Source organism: Anabas testudineus, chromosome 9 (assembly GCF_900324465.2).
Source record: "Anabas testudineus chromosome 9, fAnaTes1.2, whole genome shotgun sequence".
Lineage (NCBI taxonomy): Eukaryota > Metazoa > Chordata > Actinopteri > Anabantiformes > Anabantidae > Anabas > Anabas testudineus.
The window spans coordinates 19,015,628-19,030,920 of NC_046618.1; the positions used below are offsets into that span (position 1 = coordinate 19,015,628).

At 39.5% G+C, this 15,293-nt stretch overlaps 1 protein-coding gene across 1 annotated transcript in view; it reads left to right on the forward strand.

Moving 5' to 3' along the window:
- The window catches only part of si:dkey-215k6.1 (transmembrane protein 132B), a 191,381-nt gene that overhangs the window by 153,025 nt on the left and 23,063 nt on the right, over positions 1-15,293 (forward strand). The window contains exon 6 of the mRNA XM_026342342.1: positions 1,937-2,080. Within this exon, the coding sequence (XP_026198127.1) occupies positions 1,937-2,080 (144 nt within the window). The remainder of the gene's footprint in view (positions 1-1,936; positions 2,081-15,293) is intronic.

Below are 15,293 nucleotides of genomic sequence, written 5' to 3' on the forward strand. Positions count from 1 at the left end.
AGACAAATCAGTTTTATCTTTTGTTATCACTCTCTTCTTCCTCTTTGATTTTCTTTTTATTCCTCCATCTGCTCTCCTAGCCTCAAGGCGGAAAGAGAATCTTCTCACTAATTTGTTATTTTTTCTCTACACGTCTACTTTTCTTTGTGCCCTTCGTACTCCTGCACTCCCACTTTCATCTTTCCATGCTTTTAATCCTGTTTGTCCCCACTGCTCCTCCTTCTCGTCACCTGTTTCTCTCTCTTACCATATACACGTCTTCTTGTGAATTACCGTACATGAACCGTACATGCACGTATATAAAGGATCTATTTCTATGTGAGGCTAACAGAGTGTAAGAAGAGTGCGTGAAAACTAAGACTATTGCACATAGTTTGAGTGTGTGTGAATGCTTTTGTGTGTGTGTGTGTGTGTGTGGGTGAGTGAGAGAGAGACATCTCATTAAGTAAAGGTCAGCAGAGAAGGTAAGGGCATTAGGCAACTTGTCACCAATCACATGAGTTTATACTGTTGAGTGAGGGTCCTGCCCTATTAGGCATATTTGTGTTATTTGTAGATCTGTATATGTGTTTATGTTTATGTGCTTTTCATTTGCATAGAAGGAAAAATAAGATAATTACAGATGCCTGTCTGCCTCACAGCTATTGTAGCACTGTTAACATTTTTACATTACAGACACACACACACTCCATTAAGGTTATCCATTAAGTAACTGAACTCCAGGTGAGAATAGCACAACATAGCATAGCGCTGTTTGTGAGTGTATATGCATGCAGAATGGTGCTTTGTTGGATTTTCTAAGTGAAAATTGTTGAATGAACTATTTTTACTTGAGTACGACTCTTAAGTCTGTCTCTTGCAGCATTTTCATGGACTATTTAAATCGATCTTCTGGTACTTTAACTGGAGTAAAGGATCTGAATACTGCTTTTTAAAAGAGTTAGAGAAGAGTACAGCCTGTTTGCAAAGAACCTCAGAATATAATGGATTAAGTTTAACCAGCTCTACCCCATAACTAAATCCTACATCCATAAAACCAGCTTTTACCCTAAAACCTAAGACTAACTTAAACCTGATTCTAAACTAAACCATATAAAAAAGAAGTATACCTTTCCATAACTGTCTCAACCTGAAGGTTTACATATTATGTTTATGTCTATGTTGGCATCCTGTATGTTTAGCTGAAGTCCAGTGTAGTGAAAAATAACACACACACACACATACATACACACACCATCCAGAGACAGTGGGACCAGGAAAACACCCAATAATTAGGCTTGTGTGTGTGTTGGCGGTGACAAATGCCCCCTTGAAAACTCAATGTCAAATAATCAAGATTGATGCTGGCACACGGCGCTCTAAGGTGTGTGCTGGTTTGTTTGTGCTATTTTTGTTGGAAGGATCTAATCAAATGTAATCATGTTGATTACAATAATCGCGAGGTTCATAATCACCTCTTTTTTTCCCTCGCTCTCTTCCTTTAAATCTCTTTCCCTCAGGCTCTATTAGTTGTTAATTCCTGCCTCTCTCTTTGAATCTTACAGCATCACCGGCCATGTCTTCCTTCTCATGTAATTTGAGCGGAGATATGCTGAAGATCATGTAGCAACACATTAGGACTAAATATCACATCAGAATAACAGCATGTTACGCAAATGCAAAGAACAAAAAATTATCTAAGGCTCAAAATGAAGTGGGTGTAAATAGAGGAAGTTATTTCTGAATTTCAACCTGTCAAAACTAAAATGTAATATGTAATGGCATGGTCATCTCCTGTAGGATATAATATATATGAGTGTTTTATGCTTTTTTTTTAATTTGTAAAACAAACAACAACTGTTTGGAGATTTTAAAAGAAATTAACTATAACCTTTAATCTGGAGGTTCAAGCTTGTTCTTTATTTTAAGACACTCTTCGCCTCTGATTTCTCTGTAGGACACAGAGGTGGTGAACACGGCCATTCTTACAGGTCGACGCGTCACGGTGCCTGTCAAACTGGTCACTGTGGAAATGGACGGGCAGGTGAGGGAGGTGGACGACTCGATCACCTGCAGCTCGACCAACGCGGATGTGGTCACGGTACAAATTTGCACACACTCACACACAAAGACAGAGATATGACAATTACTACATTTGCACATGCTAACAGATACACAAATGAATCTGCACATTTTTAAATGTAGTCGTGTTTTTATCAATGTGGATTTTTAACTGCACAGTTAAGTTGTTTCTGTTGGTCTGTGCTGCTTCCTACCTGTAGTATACTGTATGTTTGGGAAAGACAGTAAAACTATAATTGCTAAAACCAGTTGATATTTTGCTTGGTGATTGAACATGTGCCAAAGTGAAGGATGGGCTCAAACAATTCACAAAATGTCTCAAGTCATGGTCTGCCAGGTACTGGAAATATGGATTAAGAAATCATTTCTCAGGCACAAGAGAAATAGAGACAATGTTTAAAGAACAGGGAGGAAATCACAATAATGTGAGGAGGTAAACTGGGGTATTTTACACAGCAGGAAATCCATCTTGATTCATCATTGTAATCTAAAATCTTGGAGGATTTATGTTCTCTAATTCACTGTGTGCAACAGAGCATAATGAGACACTTATCACAGTGGGCAGGCGTTTTTAATCTCGCTGTCTGTTTTACTGAATGTCATATGAAAATGATTTGGAATTGCTTGTATGTGTGGAACTATGCACTTATTTAGCCAAACAAAAGCAACATCGACGTGTCCCTTTTGTTTGAGGTTAGCTTCACTTGATTCACTGTTTAGAGAATGCAGATTTAATAGAATACCATGAAAGCACAGTGGCTGAACCGTTAAACAGATGTGGTTGAACTGAGCAACTATACGTCTAAGTTAGCTTCTGGCTTCACAGCCTATTGAGATGGCATGTTGGGTGTGTGTTTAATCCCTACCTCCAGGAACATGCATGAAGCGTGACTATGACTGATGGCTTAATTATATTTTGTCCAGGATGTTCCAGAGAAATATGGAACACACAGTTTATTCGGCTCTGTTTAAAAATTAAACTAACTTTAATTCATGTCATCAATTTGCTTAAACCTTTCCACATGCATGTGAGGGTCAGTTCTTTGAAACTGATCCAGTTCCTCTGGAGGTCTCTTAAGCAGGTTCGCTATTCACTAAAATTTGGTTTGGAACCCAGTGGAAGGACAAGGTGAATTAATAAAATACTGTATGTTAAAAACAAAACACCTTTATAGAAACACACCAATGCTTGAGAAGATTGATTCCTCTGGTGCTGCGTTCTTTGTGCCCTCGGGGCCTAAAATGAAACGCACCCTTGCTGTGACAGTTTCAATATGAAGCCAATTTCCTGGTACAAGCCGACAGGAGTGGTGCTGTTTAAGTACGATCAATAACAACACAGTGAAAATGGAAGAAACTCATTCAGATAGATGTAATGTTAGCTGTGAGTGTGTGTGTGTGTGTGTGTGTGTGGTTGCTTGTTCTTTGCATATATGCATTTGTGTATGTACACATATAGAGGTGTATATTTCTATGGGTATTAAGGCACACTGCAAGTTTAATAGTTGACTCCACAGAGGTAATTAACAACTACGGAGATATTTAAGTTTGTGTTTAGTGACTTTTTTGACTCTGTGATTGACTGTGTGTGTGTGTGTATGTTTGTAGTATGACTGTGTTCGTGTTACATAAATAATGTCGGTCTTTAATCTATGGATGTCCTTTTAGTTCTTACAGTCATGGTCAAAGTTGTGCCTTTGGTTCTGTATCCACTTCACTGCTGAAATCTACATCATGTTCAATCTGAATGCACCTTAAAGAAAAGCTGTAATCAGTGCTTAAGGTACTACCAGTTCTTCTTTTTCAAACCAGGGAATTCAGATGCAGTAGTAGCAAAGTCGTAAATAACTGCATTTTTACCCCTCTGAAGTGTCAGCAAGCTTGAGCCGAAGGTTTTAGGTTAAAGAAGAGTTTGCCTGTACTTCATCATCCCACAGATTTACATACAGTGTCCTGTATTTTATTGACAGTGGTATTCACTGCACGTTTGAGTGAATAATAATAATAATAGACAATAACACATAATTAGTAAAATATATTACTTTGGCTTTTCTCACAAGAGAAAAAGGAAAACACACTTTTTTACAAATGCTCTGTGCCACATGTGAAAAAAAAAATCAACGAAAACAGACTTTTATTATAATATAACATGATATGCTACAGAAGCACCACAGAGAGCATTTTGTCAAGCTGCATCTCTGTGTGGTGTGGTAGCTGTACAGCCTCAGATTTGAAATGCCTCCGGAGAGTGGTAAGGACAGCGGAGAAGATATTTGGGACTTCTCTTCCTTCGATCCAGGAGATCGGGCACAAACGTTGTCTGTCTCGTGCCCACAGCATCATCAAAGACGGCTCACGCCCACGTCAAGGGCTGTGCTCGCTGGAGGCCAGCATATAGAAGCCATCAGAGTCCTGAACTCAGTATAGAATATTATGTACAATATCCCCTGTGAAAAACAATATGTGCAATAACGATAAGGAAGGCGTAATATTAGACACTAATATTGGACATGACGCTTATATGTTGTTATAGTTACTTCTGTTCTGTCTCCTCTGTACCTAGAGAGTCTGTTAATGAATACTTGTGGCTTAAATGAATGACAATAAAGTTTAGAATCAAATATTTGTAGTCTAGTAAAGCACAGAAGTGAACTCACCACTGTGTGCGCAACATGCTTAGCAACATTAAACCTTCTTTTGTGCTGATTTGTGTTTGTGAGAGTGTGCATCGGAAGATGAGCGTTAGAAAACGGAGACACACAGAGCACACCGAACACACACACACACATGCACGAACAGCTGTTTGACTGTGGCACCAATGGGGAACAACTCCTGGTAGCTGTAGATGTCATAATGACATCTGTATATGGGATCCAGAAAGCTTGTGCATCATGCGCTATGAACTGTCGTGCCCTGAGCTGTGGCTGTAAGGTAGCTTATTCCCACAATGCCTCAAATGAAATCTGCCTCATTTCAACCAAATACTAAAACGTTTGTTTATTTAAGTATTGAATTTGTTCAATAGTGCACTATTGTACATATTCAGGCCTAAAACTATAAATAGCAGTGGCTTTTTTTTTTGTGCTCTCCTTCATGGTAACTATAGCGCAGTGACTCTGCTATAACAATTTCACTTCTCTGGGAGCTTTTGCAATTCTTTTATAGGTTCCAGGTTTCTGCGGTAATAAAAAGCATTAAGCCTGCAGAGAGAATTAATGAACAAATCAAGCAATGTCTACATTTCCTCCACAATTGTTTTATCCGTCGCATTACACTTCTTTACTGAAAGTACGTTGTTCAACTACTCTACTTTGGCTTCATTCTTAAACTCATAAGAATGAAGGCTAAACCCTTAAAGGGAAAATAACATGTCTGTCTTTCTGCCGTTACGTGTTATAAGTAATAGTCTGAGGACGAAGATTAGAGCTCTCATTTGGTTTCACATCACATTCCATTTACCAACCTTTAGTTTAATTGCTCATGGTGGATAAATGTTTGCAGGAGGAATTGCGCTGCACTTTTTCGTGCCTTGCTAATGAACATATGGATGAAAATCACCAGTTGAACCTGTCACCGGCTGTGGTGTACTGCTGTAGATTTCACTGATGCAGTTCTTGTTGTTCAGTGTAGCCCATTTATTCTTGACAACAGCGGCAGTGTGCAACATAGATAATAGTGTTCCCACTCTTCTTCAGCCCTCCTCGCCCGTTCTCTCATTCCCTGTCAGTGTAAACTATCTTGTTAAGGTCCCTTGAGATGCTGTCATTTGTGATGCGCGTATATGTTGCTATTGTTGACACAGCAGTATGTGTAGGTCAGCGGTGGCAAAGCTAGTAGGGGACAGATAGGGGACGAGCACACAGGTACACACAAATTAGTAACATTATCCTGACCTCACGCAAGCCGTTCTCTAACAAAGTAAGGAGGGGAGAGGAGACAGAAAGACGAGATAGGAGTGGTGAGAGGATGATTAACGGATCAATGAGGGGAGGAGGAAATAAAATGAGAGAATTTGGATGTGGGGGAAATAAAAAGGACACAACAAATTAAAAAATAAGGAAAGTAGAGGAGAGAAGAATGACAATAATCCCTGAGTAGAAACAATGAATGTTTTTTTTTATTGTTAGATTTGAGAGAGTTTACTTTTACAAGACTCTTGTGCCTAAAACTATGAAGCTGAAATCATTAAAAAGACAACCTGAGACAGTTTTTTAACTAAGCTGTAAGTTGCAGTATGCCAACCAGACTTAACCTAGCAATGTGAGTTCTAGTCTTTTTAACCACAGGTAGCAAAACCGGTTCCATCCGTACAAACACCATGAAAACATGTCCACATTATTTGGACAGTGCTATGTGAACAACTGTCATATTGAGACATAAGAAGTGTTAATAAGCAGCTGTTTTCTTGTTTCTCACACTATGCCTTCACATACTTTACACCTTACATTACTGTTCACACACACACGCACACACACAGATCCTCCCACAGACACACCCAGGGGATTTGACTGGTAATTGGTTCGTGTGGAGATTCCTTTAGTGATGTCGTCAGTAATTGAATTTGACAAAGAGGAAGACAAAAAGGCTCGAAGCACACACACACATGTGCCCGTGTGTGTATTTGAATGCACGTTTGACGGAGATTGAGGCTGTGTATGTTTCTGCATGTGTTAGAACAGATACAAAGCAGATTACAAATTGATTTGTGCCCCATTTAATGAACCGGTTGTAGAGTTTGACACGTGCCTCCGTGATCCCACATGCGTGCACAGATACACACCATTTTCTGTCCTTGGAAATCCTCTCTTTGTTTGTACCTAATGTGTATTATTGTCGAGACACTAGAGGATACAAAGAATCCAAATTAGAAAGAAGGATGGGGGCATTTTACATTTACATTTACAGTACGTGGTGAGTCCCCACTCCTATAGAGATCAAATTACAGCAGCAGCAGGTAGTTCAGTGTAAAATTGCTGACCCCACACACACACACACACACAAACTGATGCAGTTTGCAACCATTGATGTAACTCTTCCCCCTTTTCCTACAGTTTAGGTTCAATTATGTTACTTTATGGATCCAACTGGGTTAAATTCTGAATGAACCGAGCACCGTTCCAGTTTTTGTGCATAGGTGGAACTGTGGTTAAAGGAGATGTTTCATCATAGTTTGAGGTAAGCAGACACCAATCAAGTGGATGCTGGTTTCTGAAGGTCAAAAAGCTATTCCTGTTGATGGAGGTGGTAGAGCACATCACATTTAAAACACAGGGAAGGACAATTTTTGTTGTCACTGCACCTGAATATAAAGCAGAAAGAGGACATGTTGAGAGACAGGTAAGTTGAGAGGGAGACGCTTGAATCCCAAAAGTCACCGGGCACCGGGGGGGAGAAAAAGCTGAGTCAATACTTGCATCTTTTGCATTATGTTTGAATAGACAGGTGTTCACCCGTCTACGGGATGCACTGCCAGTAATTATATTAAGACAGGAGTTGACCTTTAAAGTTTAGATAGAGAGCAAATGTGAAACAGAGGAAACAGTGTTAAATACAACACAAATAAAAAAAAAATCAGAGATCAACACTGAATCATAGCTGCCAAACTCACCTGACAACTCGATGAGACATTAATTGAAGATGTGTTTTCTGTATTGCGTAATGTTTAGCTTGAAAGGAAACATTTAACCTTGAAGTTTATTCCATTCAAGAATGTTGGATGAAGTGCATCACTCAATGCTGCCCAAGAAAGAAAGAAATGAACATCCAGAGCCCCATTTAGTTGCTCTCACACAATTCACCACTGCACCTGAGGATCGCAGGCACGGCCCCCACAAGGTTATTTAAAGCAATTTGGTCATGGTTAGTAAGTAAAGACAATCTAAAGTAACAAGGTCAGTGAACGCCTCTTGGGAAGTGGTGAGTGTGTGAATACAACATCACATCACAAGTGACCTAAACATGTCTTTTGTTGACAATACTGCTGCGCTGTGTAGTGATATTACGAATGGAAAATTATTTGTACAAGCTGCAAGAGCAAGTAAATGTTTCTTTAATATGACGTGTTGCATAAAACAGAGTAAAAAAAAAACCCTTTAAAGAAAACACATCCGACTATAATCTGTGCTGATTAAGCTGCTTCCCTCCTTTTGCTGCCTTTTTTTTTTTTGACTATATGCAATTAAAGCAATCATTAGTGTCTTAGTCAGTACAGGTGCTGTATCAAATTCTGTCAGAGAATTTAAAAAAATGATTGTAAGACCAAATCAATAGAGCTATTACTGTCATTTCTTTGAGTCAATTTCCTGTCACTGCCAAGTGTTGCTTGGACTATGAGGCCCCATTCATAACATCAAGATCAAGCTGAAAGACATTTAAGCATCTGCAGCTAAATGCAACTAATTAAAATGCATCTAATCCTACTCTGAGCGTTTATGCTGCTCCTATACAAACTTGGTGCTTCTCTATTCTTTTCTATGGCTGCAGTGTTTTGATGCCAATATTGACTATAAGCAAATTAATAGATGCCGTACAGTACATAATAATGAAATGTGTAATTTTCTGTCCTCTTGTCCTCTCTCTTTAAATTCTTTGATTGGTGTATATACGGTACATTTAGTTAGGGTTTAAAAAAATGACAGATTTTTAAAAAATGACTCAAAAAAGTACAAGAACTGGGATGTTATTGACTCTAATTATCGTGGGGCGGTGTGGGGATAAGAAGAAAAGAAGTGACAAGAAAGAGGATGCGGTGAAGGAAGAGAGTAAAGGGATGAGGGTTCGATCCAGGTGCCCTGGGTCATTTGAGAGCCTAGAATGGAAAGGCAAAGTGGATTAAGGCACAGGTCACACACACACACACACACACACACACACACACACACAAACACACACACATCTAAACTCAAACATTTTCCATTTCGCAGTAACAGGCTTAAAAAATAGCCAGTGATTTGAAGTCCACAACATCAGACCAGACCATTAGAAGTACCTCCAGACATATATCAGTGGGAGCTGAGACCTTGAGGGTGCGGGGAGGGTTGGAGATCTAAAACTATTTTTTTCTGACATCCAGTGATTCAGTCCTTACAATACAGAAAGATATTTTGTAAACTCAGCAAAGTCCTGAATGTATCCCAGCGCCTGGCCATAAAATGTTCAACAGATTGTGCAGTGAGGGAAAATTCAAGGGAGTGAAAAAGTCACTTTAGGCTTTTTTAAAAAGTTAAATGCCTAAGTACAGTAAGTGTGTCTTCATATATGTCTATGTCCATCTTGAATCTGAATATATGTTGTATTAGAGTTTCACCTATGTGATAAAACTGCAGAGAAGTCCAGTTTTAACATATTTAAGACTTGTGATTTACTGGTGAACACATCCTTGTTATGTTCATAGACAATGTAATCTGATTGTAATTGTAACAAAAAATAAACTGTGATTGCAGTTTAGTTGGGAGACGGGATTGAAGGCAAGTGTAGGTCCATTATTCTGATGGCATTTTAGTCATCACAACTTCAGAGTGCTGTATGAGGGTTAAGGGAAGGTGCTAGGGAATGCATTATGTCAATGAGTGTCCTCACAGCGATGGACAGAACCTGAGTGTGTGTTATTTGTATGCGGGGGACTGACGGCTGAGGTGTTGTGCTTTGCCCTGTGTGACTCGTCCTCACCTCCATAAAATATACTGGCCTTAATCAATAACTAATTAGTGGCTAATTACCATGCTAAAATGCACAACAGTGATCACATACTGTAAACCCACACACCTCCACATTTTAAAGTGGGGTGACGCCTTGTGTTGCACCTCCGGACACTGTTTCTGAGCACAAATTCACACACTGGCCATAATTCAGGACAAAGTCAATAGGTCAAGATAACAGTTTGAATACCAGTACACAAACAGAACACTTCAGAAACACCCCGTGTCACGGCACTCCAACCTCTTCTCTCTTTCGTCTCACTCTCTCAGTCATCCCCCCTTCTCACCAGCCTCCAGCTTTCTCTTTTTCTCTCTTTCACCCTGACATTTTGGCAGTTGTTGCCATACATCCATTTTGCATTTCCTCGGGGAGCCATGTTGTTCCCTGGCAGTGCATTAGCACCCCATCACTGGCACACATGGACAGTTCAGGCACTACAAGAAGCATTGCTGCTAGCTGTCCCTGTGCCTGCTCTGTGTTTCTAATGACACAGTGTCAATGGTAAATTAAGTTAGCACAGTGTTGTCTCTCCAAGGTTTGGGTAGCAGCTTTGTGGTTGTTCTGCGTGACATATTTTAGTAAATGCCTTGTGGTTCACAGGTTGAGAAAGATACAGTAGGGGCACCACATGATTGGCCAAACACCCATCTCTGTTGTGGTGCTTTTATTTGGTTTTGAGCCTATGTTGTTAGTAGTCAACATATTTCAGAAAGTTGACGGACTTGGCTAAATTATATAAACCAACCAAACCAAAGAAATTGGCAAAAGCTAAATGTTCTTATTTCTTATCTAAACCCAACCAGATCCCATGTAATAGACCTGAAAATGTGCCCAAACTCACTCCGAGTGCTTCAAGCCTGTCAGGTCCTCTCACACTCTGGTCATGTTAGTTTCAAAAAGAGCCACGTCTTCTATACTCTGAATTTTACTACATAGCAAATGGAATTGGACTTTACATTTACAGATTTGTAGCTGTGCAGTGCAGAACCTGTGGATCATCATGATTTATTCAAAGCCTGTCTAAATAAGTAGAAGTTAAATATGTCCACATGTATGTAATGTTAAAACTGTGGTGGGTAATTCAGTTTGAATAAAACTGGGTAAAAGCCCAAGGGTTTAACTGCTTTTAGAGCTGTGAACATGGGAAGAACTAGTGACAGTTTGCATTTACTGCAACATCACTAGATATACTTTCCAACTGAATAATTACTAAAAGATAAAAAATAAAAAAAACTGGAAATATATTTAGAAATATGTTGTCTACTTTAAAAGTCTTCATTTTAGATATGTGTTTACACACAGCTAACTATAGACACGTTTACTGATGTCTCATATTTGCAAATACACTGTTTCCCCCAACTGATGATACACCTGCAACCCAGGTGGGGTGTGTATATACACACATATACACACTCAGCGACTACTTTATTAGGTACACCTGAAAAATCTAATACAATCCAATTCAGCATGTTTCCCAAAAGTTCTTTAACTTTAACAAAGTTCTTATTTTTCCCTTTTTTCTCACTTGGAACCTGTCAGAAAGGTGATAATTCTACTATATGTTCATTGTTATGGTCATAGTGGGTGGTAGAGTCGTACTGAGAGCTTGAGATGATGAAAAACAATGAAAATAAAAATAATGTGCCTTTGTGAAAGAGAGAGAGCGATGAAGACGTTGTCTACCACACATCATGTAATAAAAGTATATTTTTGGAATGATACATTTGTGTAGCATCATTACAAATATTAGGAATCTGCTTGATTGTTCTTCCTCCTCTCTGTGCGGTCCATTGATATGTTGCTGGCCACTTACAAAATCCAGTCCTGTTTGAGGTTAAAGCAAAAGCAGAGCAACCCAGATGTCATTTTCCCAAGCCATGTCCTCCAGCTGCTCCTGAGGGATCCTGAGGCTAGCTCATGCTGGTTGGGATGTATTATCTCCCAAGTTTGCCCTGGGGTCTCCTCGCAGTCGAACGTGCCCAGCATAGCTCCACAGGGAGGAGGCAGTCCAGGAGGCATCGTGATCAGATGCCTCGACATTTTGATGCTGTTTGTAGATCCTAAATTGCCTTGCACTCATGCCATTTCTTGCTTTTCCCGCTTTTGTCGTGTTTACCACATCTCCTTTCACACTGAGTCTATTTAGAAGTTGAGAAGTGAAAACACAGAGGAGGAAAGAAAGAGTACAGGAGAAAGAGAGGCTAAATCAACTGGAGTCTAGCTGCATTTCCCACTGTAATGCCCTCTTGTTAACAGCCTGCGGTCAGCTTCCACTGCAGAGCTATTAACATTAGAAAGGCCAGGCTGTTGAACCGTTTTCACAGAGGTTGGGTGTCTGGCCAATCCAGCATTACACTGCTGATGTTTACATCCACTTAAGCCTTACTCACTAAATGTTATTATAAAACCATGTAGTGGAAAATTGAGAGGGCAAAAACAGTCCCAGAACAAGCAGGTAATCACCAGTATGATTAGGACTATATTGAATAACAAATGTCGAGCAGCCTCCGTCCTCTAATATGGTTTTTGACCAACAAGAACCTGGTGTTAGTTCTGGTCCACAGTTGGTTCAAATTAAAAATCTTCTAAGAAATGTTCCAGGTATATTGCAGGCACCTATTGATGAGTTCCCTTTGACAGAGAAATTATATAAACAGACATTAATTTTACATCTTCTTTTTCCTTGACAATGTCATTGTCAACTTATCTTTTAAATTTGAAATTTGATTCTCCTGTGCAACTTTTTTGAAAATGTTTTAGCACTGATGCAGGGAAGAAGAAAAAAAATACTACTAAATCTGCTGCAGCTGTATCTTTTATTTAAATATGATTTTAATTGCGTGTTAGAAGCAAGACCAACTACAAAAGCAAATACGGACACTTAAGAAAGCGCCCTTCTCACACACACACTCACTCACACATACACACCTAGGCCACAATAGGGCCATACAAACAGACATATTGGGGCCAATGTTGACTTATATCCCTATGCTAATAAGCATACTAATTCACATAGGGCCTAGGATCTTTCTAAAAAAAATAGAAAACATTACACCCCAGTGCATACACATAGATAGAAATATAAACCCACACAGAGGAAACCTTCCTGCCTTTTCTTAAAGCCCTGTAGACCTCCCTGACAAGGACAGGAGAGTCCGAGAGAGAAAGTCTTTGAGGAAAGAGACTCTGTAAACCACTTTTTAGTGTTATTCTGGAGAGCAGAGGATATAAAAAAAGTTGGAAAGCTTGCATAAGATTACAGAGTACATTTAAATAAAACACTGTTGTCCAAGTTAAACCTGTATTAATCATTTTTGTCACATGTAAATGTGCATCATCAGGTTGGGAAATGTGACCTGGTGCAGGCTGCCAGTTAGTTTTATTCCAGTAATTTGCCAATATCTTAAAATAAATGTCACTTATAAAGTACAGTGTGTTACGTTACATTATATTTTATCCAACTAGGTCATTGTCCGTCTCTCTTTCCTTCTTCTTCAGTAGTTAAGCAAACTACAAACAAACAAGCTTGAAAATGCCAGTGAGAAGCAAAGTGTGGCTGTAAGATGATGTAATAAGCCTTCATGAAATATAATCATTATTATTGAGCAAATTATTGTTGTGTAGTCTGAGCTAATGGTAAACAATTAAAAATGAATGAAATTCTCCAAATCTTCTTAGGAACCAAATCTGGCTGTATACACCAGCCTCAACATTAGTACTGCTAATTATCGTTCGTAATTGTGGGCTTGAGGACATATGTGGATGGAGCGGCTGATTGTCTGGCGTGTTCACAGCGAGTAAGTGGTTGCGTTAACACTCTTATCGCGCGTGCGCTACGTGAAAAGGCCAACTCTAAACAATGATTCTCCAGACAGTGCTCAGAATTCACATGACAGAACGGTTCCCCTCATACAGAATGTGTTATTTTTATGATGCTGAATTTATTTACCAACATTTTTAACCGTTCGAAAAAAAAACCCACTAAATAAAACAGAAAGTCACTATTTATCTCACATCAACTCATAGTTACTTTCTTCCATTTCTCTTTTCTTTTTGCACGACTTTCTTTGCTCATGTGTGTCACCCCACCCTCTGGCTCTTTCATTATTTAACTTCTCATAACACTCCCCGATCTTTTTGTTGCATATTTTTTTCTGTATTTCTTTGATTATACTGTGTGTGTGTGTGTCCCTCTGTCTCTCTGTCCACTTTACTGTCCCTCGATTAGACAGTTTTCTTGTGGAGAAAAGCAAAGTGCAAATGGCCAAAGGCAATATTGTACTCCTCCCTTTTCCAAATTCAAAATGACAGGCCCAGTGATATGCAGCTAACTTGTGTGTGTGTTTGCATGTATATGCATGCGTGTGTTGTTGGCGGTCTCAGTCAGCAGTCTATTATCTGAGCCAAATCAGAATAATATATGGGGCTACAGCTAATGGGTGCAATGTGTGTGTGTGTGTGTGTGTGTGTGTGTGTGTGTGGGCCCATGCAGAAAGCAAAGCACCATACCAAAATGACAGCTATATGAAACTCTGTGCAGAGGCAATTGGACTAGTGTGGGTTTTCTTAAATGATGGACAGGTGGGAGGTCTAATCCCATCAGAGAGTTGGTTAGTCTATCCCTCAGGGCCCGCCCCTGTCTTCTGAGTGGGCCCTGATTGGATGATATGATTCTTAAAGTCAGATGGATTGGATTGCCCAAGGCACAGAACAAGTGAAATGGGCAAAGAGGTAAGAAGGAAGAGTGTGAAACACCGAGAAAAGAAAAAGACGAAATCTGAGAGTGAGAGAGATGGATGGACGGATGGCATTGCACTGAGAAAATATCCATCTGAGAGAGACTAATAGAGAAAATCCGACATAGTAAGAGATAGAAGGGAGACAGGGAGAAAAGTAGCTGTAAATTCAGATAGATCACTTAGCTTGAAGGGAGATGAATATGGATTTAAATAAATGACTCAGCCTGGGGAGATCGCCGGTAAATGGGGGTGAGTGGGTGGTTGAGTTTTGGAGTCCCTGAGTGTGTTTTTGAGGAAACGAAGGGAAGTCAAGAGGAAGAGGGGTGAAACTCAGCTAAACAATTATTCTGTAGTCTACATATTAGTTTATATGGCACCAGAGACTAAGAAAATCCTAGGAGAGTTGTTTTTGTTTTTCTTTCTGACTAGTTTTTCTGCTACTTGCTAGGTTTTAACATAATCCAGAGAAAATTATGGTTTGTTGATGTTGTAGTAAACGTACGTGTATGTTATGTTGTTCATTTGTTGAATTAGGCTTCCACAGAGGGGCTGTAACGTCTATGCAGGTTAGCATGTTGTTTGCATGTAGGTAAAGATGGACACTGGAGCACACACCTTCTGTTATTGGAAAACACCAATAGTTTAAAGGGAGTCCTCCTGATGGTGGACTTACCTGCACACGACTTAACACCAAGAGCATTTTCTTTAAGGTCATGAAACATTTCTCATACCAGAGGGGTCCCTAATTATTGCATACATGTAAGACTACTGGAGCATTTTTGCCAGTTGAGCCAC